Here is a 19,540-nt window from a genome sequence, read left to right on the forward strand (position 1 = left end):
CCTCGAGAGGAGCCTTTGGGAAGCTGCCGAGTGTTTGACACACTCAAAGATGCGCGAGTGTGTCAAACAAAACAGCTCCAGGTCTATTTTTTGAAGAGAGAACATTGTGGTAAAATCCCATCAGTTGAGCTTAATTTTAATCAAACTTGAAATGACAAGAATGACTCTGGGTAAAGAAAGCGAAGACAGAAAACTTGCAATGACATTTTCCCAAAATCCACACAAAGGTTATGTGTTTTGCCAAAGGAAACGACAGCAGTGTCCGAAAGGGAATCGGACTGCCAACCCGGGACTGGTGCGTGAAAGTCTTAAATCCACACGTCCACAAACAACAACAGCATTTTGTTTCCAAGCGAACGTCTCGTCCACTTTCTCACCAACAAACGCAGCAAATTTCACCCTTTGTCCATCAGTTCTTCATCATAATTTTGATTTATTCGAGATAATCACACAACAGCCTCTTTCACTCATACACTTTAAAAAACAAATAAATAATAGTCCTTTTACTAACAACGGTTTTACTAAAAGAAGAGCAAAGTTGTTTTTTTTCCCCCCATTCCTGTCGCCATCTTTCACTGCAAAAAAAAAAGTGTCAAATAGAATCATTTTTCTCACTGTGCGGCTCTTTCCTGGAAATTTCCATGAGACATTTTTCTTTTTTTTTAGTCCAATTGCAAATATTTTAGGTTATACAAGATAAATACTCTACATTTGAGCCATTGTAACTGCTGTAAATGTCCTTTTCTTTTCCTGCAGCGTTGACCTTTCCAAAAAAACCTCAGTAGTTCCGAATGCTGAAAAAGCCCACACTGGTCGGCGACTCCTTCACCGTCACCGTGACCAGGTTGGCCGTGACGTCGGTGACGAACACGTGCTCGATCAGGCTCCGCGGCGGTTTCCACTCGCCGCTCGGCACCACCTGGCTCCCGAAGTCCGGGTCGGAGTCGGAGCAGCTCCCGTCCTCGCCGGCGCTCAGCTCGTTCACCTTCTTCCCGTCCTTCGAAGCCTCGCCGCCGGCTTTGAGCACCGCGCTCCTCGAGGGGGCGGTCTTCAGCTCCGCCAGGTCTTTCGCCGCCTTTTCCTGCCGCGGGTTGGCGGCGGCGGGGGCGGGGCTTTTGGGCGACATGGCGTCCTGGTTCTGAGTCTTCCGGATCGGGGCGAGCGGACTCTTGAGCCCGGACGTTTGCATGATCCCGTTCGTGTGCGCGTCTTTAGCTTTGGCGTTTTGCAGATTCGCCCCCTGCGCTCCCGGCGGCCCGTTTTTGGACGGCAAGGCGCTTACGGCTTTCCCGCTTGGTGTCCTTTGCAAGCCGGCGGTTTGCGGTTTCTTCGCCACGTTGGGCGGGCTTAGCGTGTGCTGCGTCGTCCCCTGGTGCTTGATCGTGTTCAGATTCAAAGCGGCGACTCCTTTCGACTTCGCCGCAGCCGGGGTTTTCATCTCCAGGCTCGGGCCGCTGTTCGCCGTAGCCTTGGCGTCGCTTTTGTTCTGCGCCGCTTTGGGGTTGCTCTGCGGCGGCGCCGACTTGGCCGCGCCCCCGCTTTGCCCCGCGGGGCTCCTGCTCAGGCCCGTGACGCTGCTGCGGTGGAAGCCCATGAACGTGAAGCTCGCCGGGTGCACGGGTTTCTTGATGGCGCCCGGGACGTCCAGCTCCTTCAGCGGCCTCTTGGCCTTGTTGTGGTACTCCCTCAGCTCGGGTGGCATGGGCCTCCTCCCGCGCTTCCGGGGCGGCTCCGGTTTGGCCATGACGATCTGGGCCTTTTTCTGCGGGACGGGGTGCAGGGTCCGGATCGGGGGCGGCTGCTGGTTCAGCTCCGCCTCGTCTTCATCCTCAGATGAAGAGGAGGAGGAGCAGGAGGAGGAGGAGTCAGACGAGGAGGAGGAGCCAGAGCCGGAGCCTGACGAGCTGCTGGATTTGGGCGTCTCAGGAATGTTCTCCTGGAATCACAAGAAAAATAAAGATAAGGATGTTTTGTCTTCGACTACGTCAACAGAAATGATAGTTATGAGTTCCAAGACACACATTCACTTTACAATTTGTGCCCAGTCGCTGGAACCAGGAACACAAGTTTCAATAAAAACGCAAAAGAAACTGGTGATTTTCATGTTTTTGCAGAAGCCTCTACACGTTTAAGCAGTATTGGTATATTTAACAATACAAAGCATTTGTTTGAAAAGGAGTGGGTTGAAGTGTGACCTTATTTAGTCCCATCCCCTTTCTACTCAATATTTCTTCTTCTTTTCTTCTTTTTCTTTTTATTTGAGCAGCTGAGTATTCAGCAGATGACATGACAAAACAAGCAAACAAACTAACAGGTAAGATGCCCAAAGGAGTAGGCAGAGGCAAGGTGCTTGTATACGCCTACCCCCTTCCAAATTGACATAGTTAAAGGTAAACATTTACAGTTAGTTACCATAGTAAGGTTTCGAAAGCATGTCAACTAAACGTGCATCCAGTGTATGTATACAGCAATATAAATATTAATGTACATAGCCCATCAGAGAATGTTGTTCTCACTTCTTGAATATCGTTTAGCTCTCTTTTCCAGCGTATTGATGCAGTAAATCCTGCTTGAACCTAACTTTGAATTGCTCTAAGGAAGCACTACTCTTCCTTTCCTGATCCAGGTCGTTCCATAGGTCTACTCCACACCGTGAGATAAACATTTGCTTTGCTGTAGTACGGACGTATTGCTTGGTGAAAGTATTTGTACGTCTAAGATTGTATTTAACTTCGTTTTTGCAAAACAAAAACAGGTTTTACAGGTGCAGAAGAAGAAGAAAATTCTAAAATTCAAAAATATGAATATCTTTCCGTAACACACACATTACGGCCATAAAAGTCCAGCGACAATAATGTCACTGATTGTTTAAATTATTGTTAAACTATAATTAACTTCCAGCTCTGTAGTTTGTGAAGACCATGTTTTATACATAGATTTAAATTGTCAAACTGTGGTACATTGCCTGAGTGACACATTCAAGCTGTTCCAAAGTTTTGCTCCGCAAACAGCAAGGCAGAAACTCATCCTTGTGGATCAGACAACTGGAGTTTTGAAATTCATGTGCCCCTTTAATCTATACCCTTCCTCCTGCTGTCAAGAGAAATCCTGAATAATTGCTGGTAATAGATCATTTTTAGCTTTGAACATCACCTAATTGATTAGGTCCTTCAATTTAAGTAGATTTGACTTAAGGAGATTTCAATCCGGCGTGGCGTGTTTACATGTATGAGTCCCAGGTATGTTCATTAACACGCACCGTCCCAACCAAAAATAAACAATTTTACCCTTGTTTTGATCCAGATTTTGTGTTTTTGACGACTTCTGCTGAAAAACTGTCAATGGAACATGTGCTGAGATGGTTAAGTAAAATACCGCAATAATATCATTATTGCGATATTTTACCACCGTATCGCATATCAGAAGTTACTTCAATATCGCGCAGCCCTAAAAAGTACCATCTGGTGCCGTGTGCTAATTCAAGGAGAAGCTTGAGGGCCGCATTTGGCCACCTGGGTGCACTTTGTGGACCATTGATTTGGAGGCTCGAACTGAGCTCGTTCCAATGCAGAAAAGGCTGAGTCTTTATCACTTTCGATTCCTGAGATATATTTGCCTTTTACCGCCATATCAGATGATTGCTGATATTACAAAACAGCCATATCAGTCGATCTCTACCCAGGATCCACCTGACAGAGACTGAAACATTTACTTTCCAACACAGCCTAAAACTACATCAGTTTTAGTCTTGAATTTGTCATCATTCACCTCGTTCTTTAGATATTTTATTACATTTAATGGATCGTAATGTGTCGAAATGGTTTAATGAAAAATAAATATTGCAGCATCGAGTACTAAAGCTGCTCTCATATCTTGCAGCCCTGCTCTCCACTCGCTCTCTGTGGTTTCAGATTCACAGATTTTCACCTCTCAGTGCTCAGTGAAGCGCCTCATTTAAATGCTGCACTAGATCGTTGCAGTTCTCGTGTCGTGCATTGTGTGTTAGGATACGTTTTATTTTAATTCTCAAAGCAGCGATCCAATAGGAACAGCTGTTGTTGATAAGACAGTTTTGTTTTGCTCGTCTTTGAACTGAGGAAGCCTGGGGGAGGTGCAAGCAAGAGCGTTTTGCAGGTGTCATGTCTGTTAAATTTGACAGTTTTTGTGGTTGAGACTGCACTCATTCCTCTCCTCAGAACGATATCGAGATGACTCAGTGGAGCACCTGTTAGTGGGTCAGAAGAGGCCAAGGCAGCTCTGTTGGCTACAGTAAATAATCTACTACACTTATAAAAGGACATGAGGAAGAAACGGCTTGTAACTCACGAGCAGTTTCCGCGGACGTCCTCTGGGCCTCTTCCCTCGGTTTCTCAGAAGCATCTCCTTCTCCTGCTCCCTGTGAGAAACACAACGGCGATCAGTGACGGCTCAGTTTAGGAAACGCTGAGAGGGTTTGTTGGTGGTGCGGCAGAATGCTCTCACTTCTTCTTGAACGCCGCCAGCAGCCGCGGGTCCAGGATGTTTTCTTGAGGCTCCCAGCTGTTGTGCCTGAGACGGAGAACAACTGTCAGATACGATGGGAGCAGGAGAAAGAGGTTCACAGTGAGAGTGGAGGGAAAGACGGAAGATATTACCCATGAAACTACAGGAACGGTCAAGGCCCAATCTCAATTCTCCTCAAGTGAAAGCCGAGGCTACGACCCCGTCAGGCTCATTATTATTCGTTTACTGAAAGTTTCCTCAATAGTATTTTTCCAATTAAAACATATTTTACTGGAGTTTTTGTTTATGGACCCCGGCAATACACTACAGTTTGGCCCCCAAGGAAATGTACTTGGAGACCCCATGAGCTGAAGCAGTTCCTCCAAAAGCAGCCCAATACAACAGTCCCTTGTTGGAAGTGATCAAAAGAGGGCCTGGTACTTAAAGGAATAGGCCACCGTTTTTACATACTAAAATATGTTCTTACCTCACTTTAGTCGAGTTAATATATCCCCGTCTGGTCTTTGTCCGTGCGCTCTGTCAGGCAAACGGAGCACATACGCAGCTTCTCCCACATGTCACATAGCTCCAAAAAAGCTCACGATAGAAGCTACCAAGCTCTTCCACGTGTTCCCTATTTAAATAAAGTTACGTGAAGTGTTTTCATGCGAAGTATATTTACACAGAAATGTAACATGTCGATTTTATAAGCAAATAAAAAGGGGGACTATATTGTGAGGCGTAATGATACGAGGAGTAAAACGTCTGCGCAGTAACTCCTAAAGGTTATTGACGGAAGTGAGCGGGGGGAAGTCTTTAGGAGTTACTACGCGGACGCTGTGCTCCTCGTATCATTACGCCTCACAATATAGTCCCCCTTTTTATTTGCTTATAAAATCGACACGTTACATTTCTGTGTAAATATACTTCGCATGAAAACACTTCACGTAACTTTATTTAAATAGGGAACACGTGGAAGAGCTTGGTAGCTTCTATCGTGAGCTTTTTCGGAGCTATGTGACATGTGGGAGAGGCTGCGTATGTGCTCCGTTTGCCTGGCAGAGCACACGGACAAAGACCAGACGGGGATATATTAACTCGGCTAAAGTGAGGTAAGAACATATCTCAGTATGTAAAAACGGTGGCCTATTCCTTTAAAGAGCACAATGAAGTACAACAAGTTCCTGCGGTGGGAAAACGCCTATTGCCCGGGAATCGAACCCGGGACCTCCATTCTCGCTGTCAGGCCAGAACTCTTACCTCTGCACCACCACACTCAATTTTACGCTGATACTTGGATTTTAAAACATGTTTGTGGCAATAACGGACATGAGACTGACACAATGTCTAGACATTTTTCTGAAGATGTAGAATACGTGTTTTTGATTTTATAAAGCCTAGACAAAAAGGATAAAAACAAGATGAAGAAATGTTATGACATACTGATGTCTGCGGACTCAGGAAGATGTACCGTACTGGTTCTGTTAGACCTGTCCTCGGCCTTTCACACGGTTGACCACGGCATCATGATAAAACGGCTGCGGGATCTGGGGGGGAATATCGGGTCCTGTACTGGAGTGATTTAGGGAGGAACTTCTGTGTGTTTGCCAAACACATCATGTCGAGGTCAGCCGAACTATCCTGGGGTGCTCCGCAGGGCTCAGTCCTAGGGCCACTCTTGTTTATATTGTACATCCTCCCTCTTGGACAGGTAATCCAGAGGTTCAGTGATGTGTCTTATCACCTGTTTGTGGATGACACACAACTGTACTGCTCGTTCAAGACCTGTGAAGTCCTGAAGTTCTGGCTGAGTGAGAACAGTCTCCAGTTAAACATGTCATCCCAGGTATTAAACAACACCTGGGAGACCTGAGTGTGTCAGTCAAGACCAGTTTAAGAAACCTTGGAGTAACCTTTGATGAAGACATGTCTCTAGCGCAGCATTCGAGAAAATTATTAAAGAACTGTTTCTTTCATTTGCTGGAGCTGGAGACTATTATTCATGATCTTGTGTTGTCGCGGTTGGACTATTGCAACAGCCTGTTCACCTGCCTGAATAAAAAGGAGCTGACCCGCCTACAGTATGTTCAAAACTCTGCAGCGAGGCTCCTGACCCGCACCAACAGGAGAACCCATATTACTCCTGTTCTAAAGTCTCTCCACTGGCTTCCTGTTGCCTCCAGAGTTAACTTTAAAATCCTGGTTCTGACTTTCAGGGCTCCAGTTTACATCACTGACCAAATCCAGCCCTACACTTCAGCTCGGAGTCTGAGGTCTTCATGTCAAAACCTGCTTATGGTTCCTCGGACCTTTTACAAAACCCGAGGACACAGGTCCTTTAAAGCCGTCGCGCCCCGTCTCTGGAATGAAATTCCTCTGTCTTTGCGTTCCCTCGATTCTGTGGAGACCTTTAAAAAGCAACTTAAGATTAATCTGTTCAAAAAGGCTTTTGAGAGCAAATAGAGCTGCCTCTTTGAATGCATTTTTTTACTGTCTTTTACTGTTTTAGTTGCTCTCCACTGTAAAGCACTTTGTGACCTCTGTCTGTGAAAAGCACTATATAAAAAGATTACTTACTTACTTATCGCTAAATTATGATTGATTGATTGATTGATTGATGTGACAGACGCTGCAGTTTCTTCATCCAACTGCAAAAGTCATTATTGTCTCCTTTTTTTGACCACTTCTTTGGAATCTGTAGTGAAACCTCTGCTTTATCTGACCTTCTCCTCTGCAACCAACCCTGTTCACGTCCTTCCACTGCCTTTGTAAATCCACTTTATTTCATTGTTTTAACTCCGATGCCCTCACAGATTTAGGAGGAGCTGTGAACCGCCTCCGACGCTCGTATTTCACCAGAACGACGCCGAGCTGCATTCTTCAAATAGTTTCTGAACCCGGCATCATAACAACCTTCCCCTCTGCTCTCCTCCCGGGCTCATCTGGAAACCCACACAGGAGCCAGGACACGCAGAGGAGGAAGAGCTTCACTTCACAGATACAGATATATTATTGAGAACTTTAGATGAACTTTATGCTAATTACTCTCACAGAAATGTTCTCTGCCCACTCACTGACAAACACAGTGAGACCATGTTCCTTTTCCCAAACCAGACGGGACTTTACAAGTTCTCCAAGAGTCTGAGCCAGTTGTCACCAGAAGCACAAATGTATTTCTGTGAAAAGTGTGAATATCTGTTGACTTCAGCATCATAAATGACTTTGTAGAAAACTGTTAAACTTTCATGGGGGATTTTCTCAGGCGAAGATCTCGGATAAACAAGCATACTGTATGGGGTGGACAAGGCCGAATTTATTAAGGGGCTCACAGGGGCCCAGCAGGTTAAAGGGCCCCTGGGCATATGGAGAAAAATGCTGTAAACTAGTTCCCTCTCTCTCTTTGTATACTCCCTCACTAAACCAGGACTAAACCAGGACTAAACCAGGACTAAACCAGGTCTAAAGAAGGTCTTATTCATATTCATTGAGTTGGCACTGGGAAAAAATATGTTAAAATGCCTGAAAATGCACCATTAAAATAAAAGATCTCTGTGGGAGGACCCCAGACCCCCCTTTTAAATGAGTCCCCCCACCAGTCTGGCAGTAGCACAGGTTCTTCCGCGAGGGCCACGGAGCTCAAACTGGGGCCATTATATTAAAGCTGGGGGACCTGATTTTTTGGTGTTGTAGAATACATTTATGTTTAACGTAAACACAGCAAAACACAGACCTTGTTGTATCGTCGCCACCTAAAGATTTATTGAGCAATGGATGATAGAAGTCGAATCTAAATTAGCGGAATTTGTCTTGGCGCCCCTACTTTACTTTGTGACCTCTCAGTGCTGTATATGGGTGTTAAATGTGGGTGTTAAATGTGCATATTATTACATTATTTTAACAACTTGAATACACAAAAGGGACTGTGAGAGCTAGAAACAAGTTTGGGGCAAAACAAAAACTGTTTAAGATGTTACTTCTGCATGTTCAAATTTGAAAAAAATCATCCATTTATTCTTTCATTGTAGAGAGAAATCCGAGGGGGCTCTGAAAGAAACTTTAAGCCCGGGGCTCATTTTACTTAAATCCGGCCCTGGGGGCAGGCCATATCGATATCGTGATACCATTTTTTGATGTCATTAGCCCCATTTCGGCCCCAGGACCAGACCGGAGCGGACCAGAGCTCTTTGAAGGTGCTTCCACAGCCAAAAGTGAACCGCTCCGCTCCCAAAGGGGGGTCCAAAGCGCTCCGGTTTGCAAACTAGACCGGTTTGGGGGGGAAAGGGGAGGGGGGCTTGTCACCACTCTGATTGGTCAGGCCAATAGTCAGCTTGCATATTCAAAGTTTCTTTCTCTTCACAAGGTTCTATCATGACTGGTTCACAGATAATATAGGCATTTTTCCCCATCTCCACTCACAGCTTATGCCTGATTTTGATGTGAAATCATTCAATTAAATTATATTTTCCCTCATATTCATGTCAGTATCTACTGCTCACGTTTTCAAGTTTCATTTTGCACAGTTTTCCCATACATTGTTTCTTATTGCCCAAAAGAGAGGAGCGAGGTCTCGTATCTCCCTAACTAAAGAGAATAGGTTTACTCGTTTTGGGCATTTTTGTGATATTTCTTTTTTCTCAATAACTGTTCCTCTGGCGCTTGAAAACTGTTCAAACACTAGAGGCGCCGTCCCTAATGTCCGCATGGAGCAGATACAAAGGTGCAGGACTAAAGCTCAGTGATATCAGGCTGTGGTTGTTGCCTGTCACATGAATATGAATGACCTTGGCCCCTCCCATAATGACCCCAGTTTACCTTAAAGACACAAACACCCACCCCTAAATGAACCGGTCTGAAGTGAACCGAACTGGTCTAGTGCTGTCGAAATGGGGCGATAGTGGGCACGATATATACAGTAATTCATCTTAACTTTTTTTTTTTTATTGCATCAGTACAATCTCGATCAAGGAAAGAAAAAAACAATAAATGAGGCCTTTCCTGGACGAACAAGTAAACAGATGCTGCGGCCAAACTGAAAACAAAAACTCCACACTTCTCGCCTCACAGAACAACTCCCCCTCACAACAACACACAACATCTGCAAAGGAGACGCAAAGAAGTGGAATGTTTGAAGAATGTCAGGGGTAGAAAACAAGCTCATGTTTGTGGGCGGAGCCTCAAAGGCCACGACGTCATGGAGTGAAACACTGACAACTTATTAAGTACATAAAGAAATGACTAAACTGAGCATATTAGTAAAAAAGGACGATCAAAATTACAATCCACTGTTAGAAGTCCAGAATCAGATCAAGGAGCTTTTAGATTTGGTTAAAGTCAAACTGGAGAAAATGTGCACGGACAAAGTTTTAACTCATAACTCATTCCTGGCCTAATTTATTGATCATTTAACCTCTTACCCCCACAAGCACATTTTCTCCAGCTCGGCTTTACCCGAATCTAAAAGTTTGTGTTGTTGCTGTGTTTATGTGAGCCATTTTTGTTGCGTTTCCGTCCTTTTTGTCTGGTTTTCGAAGGGTTTCTGTTTTTTGTACATTTTTTGTGGCTCTTTATTTGCGTTTCCATCGCTTTTTAATCATGTTTTTGTCATATCTTTGTTGCTTTTTTTTTATTTAGGTGAAGCCAAACTTGACAAAATGTGCTCGGTAAAGGCAGGGGGTCAGAGGTTAAAGGGATATTTCAGGATTTTTTGACATAGGGCCTCATTTCTTAGTTATCCAGAGTGTTGCTGATTTCTGGAGATATTTTTTTTGTAATTCAAGCAGTTCTTATGTTTGAAGAGTTTCGTGGCGCTAGGCTAATGCAAGGCTAGTGCATGTCTATGGTATCAGCTAGCCTGCATTAAAAACAGTCTGACCCGCTCCACAGTGCACCTGAGTCAAATCACTTATAACACCAGACTAACCATATAAATGTCTGTGTTGATAGAATCATTTTAACCATTTTGCATTTAAAATAACTTATATTTGAGCAGCATCATCTTCGTGGTTGTATAAGCTACGCAGCGGCGGAGTGATCTGCTAGAAAATAGTCCCTCAAAATGTGATCATTCATGTGATGCAAGGTCCGTTATATTCCAAAAATGATTCTATCGACACAGACATTAATATGTTTAGTCTGGTGTTATAAGTGATTTGCCTCAGGTGCTCTGTGGAGCGGGTCAGACTGTTTTTAATGCAGGCTAGCTGATACCATAGACATGCACTAGCCTTGCATTAGCCTAGCGCCACGAAACTCTTCAAACATAAGAACTGCATGAATTACAAAAAAATATCTCCAGAAATCAGCAACACTCTGGATAAAGTAGGAAATGAGGCCCTATGTCAAAAAACCAAATTGAAAAAATCCAAAATCACTATTCTTGTTGCCGCGTCGTTCATCCCTACTTCTCTGTTACAGATATTCTTCTAATCTCACAGAACAGATTTTGTGTCTCCCAGTCCCGCGATGCTGAACCCCGGCTCCTTGCGTTCTTTTTTTTTTTTCAAGTGTTTATTCTCGTCCCAAACTGTGGCCACAGCCTCCATTCACTCCCCAATCAAACTCATTACCAAAACAAAGCCCGAGTGTCGGCCCACAGGTCCCAGCTGCGCCCGCGGCCCCGGCAGCGTCAGGCGGGACAGGCCGGGGCCCCGCGCTGGAGAGGGCCCTGGACCAGGCGCTCGGATAAATGACCCCTGAATGGCGCCACCCCTCCCCACCCCCCACCGCCCACCACTTTCACCCCCTCCTCCTGCCTCCGTACAAAGGGGTCCCGGGCAAAACCACGGGCTGCTGCATTGACTGGGGATTAAACACAGGCACAATACTGTCCTCAGAAAGAGAGCGGCAGATGTCGGGGCGCGAATCTGGACAGGAGCTTATTAACTAAAGTCGTCCCGGCGCGAGCAGGTGTCCCACGACGTGGATTACTCTGGGATTGGTTTGGAACAGCGCGCAATTACACGGCTAATCACTGAATCGGCAGGATATTTGTCCATTAAACTCAAGAGCATTATGCTTTAGTTACTACTCATGTTGATGGGACGAGGCTCCAGGTTACCATTAACTATTGTCAGGTTTATAAGAAAAAGTTGGAAACATTTTGTTGGAATATGTGAGAAAGAGTGAGGGAAAAATGGCACAATCCGAGTCCAAGTCACGATAATTACTATATTATTCATTATTTATTTATTTAAGGGACAGTGCATATTAATGATCTGTCTTTATCGCCTTATCCTTCAATAAATGGCAGATAAATGATACATTTTTGGATTCAATATTTATCATCAGTGCATTTCCCCCCCTACTTTTCTAACGTAACACTTTACTTTTAAGCTAAAATAAGTTGTGTCTAATTGTATTTCATTTTTAGGATTAAAGGAGCTATCGTGATTTTTTATTTTCTGTTATTGGAATAAAATTTGTTTTGTGCTTTAGTATATGGTAAAAGCAGACATTTATCCAAAAAATACTGGTTTTAAAGCCTTTAAAACAGTCATAAAATGTCTTACAGTGCAGGGTTTTACAGTGAAGTGACAGTTTTCCTCCTGAAAGTTGTGAAACCTGGTTTAAACTCAGTCCCTGTGATGAAGTTTGTTGTAAATGCATTAGGAAAGTTTGAGTTTGGACCAGAAAACATCAATTTGAAATTTGAGTGACCCGGGTTTCTTTGTACAATCAGGTAAAGCTCCTTTAAGCACTTTTCGAACAGATCCTACCTGTCATTTTAAAGCTATAGGAGTTTCTGTTTCTGCCTAATCTCCAGGTATAGAACTTTCTCACAGCCCTGTCCACTGAAATGCGAGCACAAATGTCACTTAACTCTTCTTTTTTGATTTGTAAAGCTGCATTATGCAACTTTTTATAAGAAAAAAAAAGGTTGATTTGGCCTTGTAGTGACCATGTGGCTGTATGACTGGTTAGTATAGCGCCTATACTTTCGATCACAGGGGTCTCTACGACGCTCCAGGATCAATTGTTTTGTCATCCTGGAGTATCCTAAAGACGAGTAAAGTCACCATATGAACCAGTCGTACACACACTTAGTCAAAAACACACAGATATCAACTTTTTGTTTCATATAAAAAGTTGCCTTTAAGATCCAAAAATAGAGTGGCCATACTCTCCTTTAAACGGGAAACTCTGGCGCGGAAAACAGTTCACGGGATATTCGCCTCTTTTGCCACTTCCTGATACGATTTCCAAACAGGAAGTAAAACAATACTAAAAATATTCAAAGCCGCGGGGAAACAACATCTCGTTGAGCCGAAACAAACGTGGCTGTTTTGGCGTATTTAGTGGCCGCGCTTCGAGGCTCATAATGAGAATTGTAATTGCCACACACAGGCAGATGTTACTAATCCAATTTACCGCCGAGAGCAACATATGGAGACAGGCTACAGCTGCCTCAGAGGGACAAAAAGCTCACACTTTCCTTAGCCATACAACAACCACAACACTATCAGGATAAATATCAAACTTCAAAACAGAAACACAGGATCAGCAAGATTGGAAATTGGTCATATCATTTCACCTCTTAACCCCCACCTGAACCGAGCGCAGTTTCTCTAGTTCGGCTTGACACAAATCTAAAAGCTTCTCGACTGGAGAGCAACAGTGTAATGCCTCATTTAAAAGCTAAGACGTACAATAGTGATCATGACTTGTTTATTACTGTTCTCACTCTCTGAAGCACTTTGAGGTTTGTCTTCAAATGTAAAATGTGTCACAAATAAAATGCGTAATTATTAGGGCTGGGACGATCCACTTTTGTCACGATCCGATGCATATCACGATACCCAGGGGCCGATCCGATACATATTGTAAGTAAGTAATTAAAACAAGTGATATGTTTACCTTAAAAAGTCATGTGTCCAAAGTTTATAAACCAAATGCTTAAGTCTTTAGATTGAAAAGTGCATTAACACAAAAGTGACAAAGTGCTGTAACTGCTACAGGGAAAAAAGGAGTGTATGATAAAAAATGCCTCCAAACACAAGTATTGAAAGTATTGCGATACTTGATAAAGTATTGCGATACTTGGTATTGCACCACAAAGTATTGCGATCCGATATTTTGTCCCAAACCCTAATTATTATTATGTTTTTGTTAAAGGAACTAGATGCAAGTTGGTCATTTTGAACTCACTACTGCCACCTCAGGTCGTACACGCAACTGCAGCTTCTATATTAAGCTTGTGCATGACGGCACTTCAGACCCAAAGCAACAACTATTTTAGTGACAGTGCAGGCTGGAACATGTAGGGGGAGGAAAATACATAATTTAAACATTTTTAAACTCCGTATAGTCCCTTTACTGTTTTTTTTGTCACTTTTATGTTGCTTTTCCGACGCTCTTGGGCGCGCTTCTGCTGCATTTACGTCACATTTTGTTGCTTTTCGTCACTTTATGGTTGCGCTTTTCATCATCGCTTTCGTCCCTGATTTGATGTTGTTGTTTTTTAAGCTTTTAGATTTGGGTAAAGCCAAACTGGAGAAAACGTGCTCGGTTCAGGTGGGGATTAAGAGGTAAAACCTGGCTCTTTCCATTGCACTCTTGTCATTTATTTCCACACAAAAGCTCACTCATTTCCACATAAAACTCTCTCAGACATAAGAAAACCTGTAATACATTTCTTATTCGCACATTCATGCCAGAATCTGCAGAGAAGGTTGACATTTTTCATCACTGAATTGTTTTTCCTGCATTGTTGACAAATCAAACAGCAAGCAATTAGCCAAGATGTAACAAAAACATGCACATTAGGCAAACTAAACTCTTTAATCCGGGTGTTTTCAGGCCTATCATGGACACAATGCAAACAACAGCGCAATTAAACATAAAAATAGTGACAGAATTTTTCGGAAACGCGTGATCGTAGATTTATAGTCTATGTACGCGTATAAACGTGTAGCGCAGCGCAGCTAACTTCAATCATTTGGCTTGAAATGAACAAAAGAGGGCGGATAAATGATCAAAACTGACCTTTCTCCTCGCAAACACGCACCCGATCACGCGTTTTCTGTTGCAGCTTTGTTTAAACGCGAAATACGAGTTGCAATAATGGCTAAACTACGAGCAACAAGCGTCACGTTGTTGTTGTTTTCATTGTTCGGTAATGGGGCTACTCACTTGGCCGACCATCCTCTCCACTTCACCAAGAACTCCAACTTCCCCTGCAACAAAAGAGACGCGGCGTGAACACGGGGGAGGGAAAAGGCCGCGGATCGCGAGGGAGAAAATGCGTGCGAGACTTTGCGGACCTTTTTCTGGCGTTTGTTGAGGATGCACTCGGCGTCGAAGACCTGCTCTCCCACCGCGCTCAGCTCCTCCATGGCGCTAAAGGCTGCGTGTGCTCAGCGGGGACTGCGCGGAGACGAGGCCGAGGGCAGCGAAGGGGCGTGCGGGGAGGAGGAGCGGGGAGCGCGCCGGGGGGGAGAGTGCGGAGAGAGCGGGAGGGAGGGGAGAGAGCAGGATGTGCGCGGGCAGGCCTTCACAATAAAATGATGGCTATTTTACGCACGCGCGGTGAGTCTGTAACGCAGGCTGTCGATGTTTTTAAGGTGAAGCAACTTGTTCGCGAGTGGCGGGCGGAGGGAGCGTGAGATCGACAGGATGGATGGGCGCACCCCAGGGCTGGACTGGCCATTGGGAGAACAGGGAGTTTTCCCGGTGGGCCGACGCACTTTTGGGCCGGCCCACAAATAGCGCCAGAAGCTATTGAAATTTCTATCATTACATAGATGCAATTACACAATTCTTCCACTGGAGGGATGTGACGCATTTTATACCCTTCTGGTGGCGCTTTCTTGAGTTATGGTTCCCAGATAATCTCGTTTAATGAGCAATGGGCCTCTGGAACATAACACTCATGCCCCTCACATTGTGAATATAAGAGGAAATCGTTTATTGTAACCTCATTAACGTAACGCACATTTTAAAATTAATTTTACAAAAGTTACATCAAGTTGTAAACGACAAGATTAAAGTGTTGAGTGCTAGCTTGAGTGAGGGTTTAGCTTGAATTCAGCAGAAACATGCAGCGATTGTCCTCGATTCGTAGTTCATACTGTTTTAGTTCTCATCACGTCAACTATTGCTTTAAATATGACTTTTTTTTTTTAAGGGCCGGTCTTGACCCACAAGTCCCGGGCTGATTTAATCTGCCAGTCCAGCCCGGGGCGCACCCTCATCGAAAGGGCAGTGGGAACATGACCTGGAATGCACAAACTAGCCACCAGGGAGTTCTGCAGCACCCTCAGCACCCTGGGTTCCTACTTGTGGGGTCTCTCTGAAGCACTTTGAGGTTTTGGTCTCATGTCCCATTGAGTAGGGGTTGAAAAACAAAATTAGGTTCAGGCAAGAGTCCACTGACCTTAAATTCGGGCCAGTGGTTGTATATGGCTGCTTAATCCACAACACAACTGGGTTAGAGAGATTTCGGACTAATAGTTGGACTAAAGGCATGGCACCCCTAATGCAGACTCACCGCTGGACCAACGATTGAGTCCTGTGACCGTTACGTCAGCTACATTTCTAGAGCAGAACGTACTTTCGTAAACAGGAAGTGGAGTAAACCAATCAGCAAAGGGCGGGCGTATGATGTTGTTGCTGCGGGTTTATATTGGAACTTTCGGAATCACAAAACTCTCCTACTGTCGTCCCATGAGCTCAGAGTAGAGCTGCTGCTCCTTCATGTCAAGTCCTCAGTCCATTACTAACCTTTACAACCCCTTATTGTCATTGTCATTTTTTATCTGTGGCTGTTTTTTGTTTGTGCAGTATGACGACTCTTTGTCTGTATGGAGCTCATTCTTATACTTTTGGTAGAGTCATCGTTTCGAGACCATTTGACTTTATTCCTTATGGTCTCAACTGATATAGCGCTTTTCCACCCACACTATCCACTCAAAGCATGGGCACCACTCACCCATTCACACTTTCATTCACACCCCAGTGTACGCAGACACTGGAGTCAGGGAGGGTGAAGTGTCTTGCCCAAGGACACAATGGCAGCAATGTTGATCCCGAAGGAAATCGTGCATTAGTCTCCTGCTCACATTCACACAAACAGAACAGGGTCTACAGAATTAAGAAGTTCAAAAACACATTTTTTTTAAAAAGCAATGAATACATCAAAAGAAGTTATGGCATTGAAAGACAATATTCAAGACATTTCCCTCTCTCCTCCCTCTCAATCAAATCAAATCAAATTCACTTTATTTATCCGTTAGGGACTTCATTTGCAGACACAGCATGGGCCCGAGTACACCTACCAAAACAGTACACCTCTCTGCTCCTCCCTGAAGGTGCTCTGTTATAAAGCCTGATGGCATGAGGGACAAAAGAGTTCTTCAATCTGTCCTTAGAGCGTCAGTGTTCACTTCAGGAGGCGGGATTCGAACCCCCGACCTCCAGATCATGAGACGACCTGTTTGTCTTGGGCATCGCTAGAATGTAGTTTTCCCCTTAATGCACCATTATCTTAAACCCCACAGCTAGTGTAGCTTGTATTTTGATTAGCCTAACATCTCCATCTCCTGCTCCATGTGGGGGCGACTACGGTGCTGTTGGTGTTTCATGTTTTGTTCTCGGAAGGGCATCCGGTGTAACAACCAAATGCACAGACTACACCATTTTACATGTAACAATTATAAAACATTACAGCGGCCCTAAAATCTAGACATGTTCACTGATATTTTCACCCCTTTTATTGTGAAAGATCAGGCAGGAAGTAGGCGCATCTCCTGTTTCACTTGATAGAAGCCTGAAAGAGGCGGGTAACTGAGAAATTTGCAGAGTTGTCCCTTCCAGGCCACCATACATATACAGCTTAATTCAATGAAAGAATAAGAGTCTTTACCTTTTTATGTCAAGTACCAGTTATAGATATACTGTTGCATTCGACTAAATTTCCGGTCTAGTTTTATTATTGTTCACTTTTATTGTGTAAGTGTAATACTGTATTCAAAGAAGTAGGTCTAGCCTTATGTAACCTGCCTATAGAAGTTATATAATTTGTTTTTAACGGGAAAAGGACATGGAGCCTCAAAGTAGGACAAGACTAAAGCACATGTGTGAACTTGTACGGGAGGAAAACATCTACTATAGGTTGCATTCATATGATGTCATATTATAATGAGATGAATGAGACTTCAGAAGATTGTAAATGTGGATGTTTTGACCTTGTTTATGGTTAATATCTCGTCTTCCAGTCACCAAAAAATGATCTAAGCCTTAAGGTGAAATCATTTTATGCGATATTGATGAAAAAAGTTTGTTAAAATTCCCTGGTTGAGGCGTAACTGACGTCAACAGAGCATCATGATTTAACATTTACTTTAATGCGAGACACAGCAGGTGAATAGGGGAATATTTTAAATTTAGAGATGTCAATTTGAAACTTTTGCTGTAGATTATGGACATAAATAGGATATGTCATTTTATGTTTTCATTAAAAAATAAGGCATTTTATGGATAAAAATGGCTAAAATTGCCTTTATTTTCATGAACGAAATTTAAATAATGGGCCAAGCCAGGTTTAAATGTATGATTTTATTTTGTTTATGTATTAGTAGTTACAAAGCGCTCCTCAACAAAACGTAATAAAATAGGCTTTGGTCTATTTTTTGACTCACATTTGCTGTATGAATGGTCAGCATGGCGCCTTTATTTTCCATCACAATGGTCCCTACAACACTCCAGGATCAATGAGCCGAATGCCCATCTCGACTGAGCATGTGTGGGTCAATCAGGCTCCTGAATTCAGCCCAAACAAACCACTCCCCATAGAAATGTGTGAGCGAGTTCAGGTAGCGGAGCGAGAAAACTGAAGTGTAGCCATAACTGTGACCCATAAGGCTTACGGGCATTGGTTTAAAGACTATAAGTCTCAATATCTTGAAAGTGAAAAGTCAGGACGGCGGCTCCGTAGGCAGGAGAGGACCATAGTGGACCATAGTGGACCATAGTGGACCATAGTGGACCATAGTGGACCATAGTGGACCATAGTAGACCATAGCGGACAATAGAGCACTGTGGTGGACTATGACGGACCATAGCTCACCCTACTGGACCATAGTGGACCATAGTGGACCATAGCGGACCATAGCGGACAATAGAGCACTGTGGTGGACCATAGTGGACCATAGTGGACCATAGTGGACCATAGTGGACCATAGTGGACCATAGTAGACCATAGCGGACAATAGAGCACTGTGGTGGACTATGACGGACCATAGCTCACCCTACTGGACCATAGTGGACCATAGTGGACCATAGCGGACCATAGCGGACAATAGAGCACTGTGGTGGACCATAGTGGACCATAGTGGACCATAGTGGACCATAGTGGACCATAGTGGACCATAGCGGACAATAGTGGACCATAGTAGACCATAGCGGACAATAGAGCACTGTGGTGGACCATTGTGGACCATAGTGGACCATAGTGGACCATAGTGGACCATAGCGGACAATAGAGCACTGTGGTGGACTATAGCGGACCATAGCTCACCCTACTGGACCATAGCGGACCATAGCGGACCATAGCGGACAATAGCCATTACCCATTATGCAACTGGCAACCCGAGATGGGCTTATTGTTTGGAGGGTTTTCACCGCTGACAGACCCTCTCACCTGAAAACCTACAAAACAATTTAGCCTGGAGTATTGTAGTGACCGTGATCGAAGACGAAGGTGCCATCCTGTCCTGGGTCACTACAAGGTCAAATATGCACAAATATCAACTTTCTTTTTTTTTTTTTTTCTTCATATAAAAGTTGCTTAATGCACCTTTAAGGGAGAAAACTCTCACAAATCTCAACATTTACCGTTGGTTGAAAAAACAATGTTTCCATCTGTCGAGTCTCAACTTAAGTACCTTAGTTTAGATTTTTTTTTTTTTTGTATATCTAAATGAAACTAAGATATACACATATAATAAAAAACAGAACTTAGAAAAGATATATACCGGGAAACATGCTAATCGTTGTGGGTAAGAGGTTTACTAAGGACATAAGCTCAGAGAAAACTTCATGGAAACCTCTGTGTGGTGTCTAT

The 19,540-nt window shown here is 43.8% G+C and overlaps 1 protein-coding gene across 1 annotated transcript; it reads right to left on the reverse strand.

Annotated features, from left to right (window-relative positions):
• Positions 1-740: 740 nt before the first annotated feature.
• Positions 741-14,893, reverse strand: cbx2 (chromobox homolog 2 (Drosophila Pc class)). Its single transcript, XM_079564499.1, has 5 exons — positions 14,742-14,893; positions 14,611-14,654; positions 4,483-4,548; positions 4,327-4,396; positions 741-1,936 (listed from the first exon to the last, which is right to left on the reverse strand). The coding sequence occupies exons 1-5, from the start codon at positions 14,811-14,813 to the stop codon at positions 779-781; spliced, it is 1,410 nt and encodes a 469-aa protein (XP_079420625.1). The 5' UTR covers positions 14,814-14,893; the 3' UTR covers positions 741-778.
• Positions 14,894-19,540: the final 4,647 nt, after the last annotated feature.

The sequence above is a fragment of the Gobius niger genome (assembly GCF_951799975.1).
Source record: "Gobius niger genome assembly, chromosome: 10".
Lineage (NCBI taxonomy): Eukaryota > Metazoa > Chordata > Actinopteri > Gobiiformes > Gobiidae > Gobius > Gobius niger.

Coding starts and splice junctions, on each gene's coding strand:
- cbx2 (XM_079564499.1), bottom strand. CDS start 14,813: ATGGAGGAGCTGAGCGCGGTGGGAGAGCAGGTCTTCGACGCCGAGTGC. Junction 14,655..14,741: donor TCAACAAACGCCAGAAAAAG/GTCCGCAAAGTC, acceptor CTTTTGTTGCAG/GGGAAGTTGGAGTTCTTGGT. Junction 1,937..4,326: donor GACGTCCGCGGAAACTGCTC/GTGAGTTACAAG, acceptor TTGTGATTCCAG/GAGAACATTCCTGAGACGCC.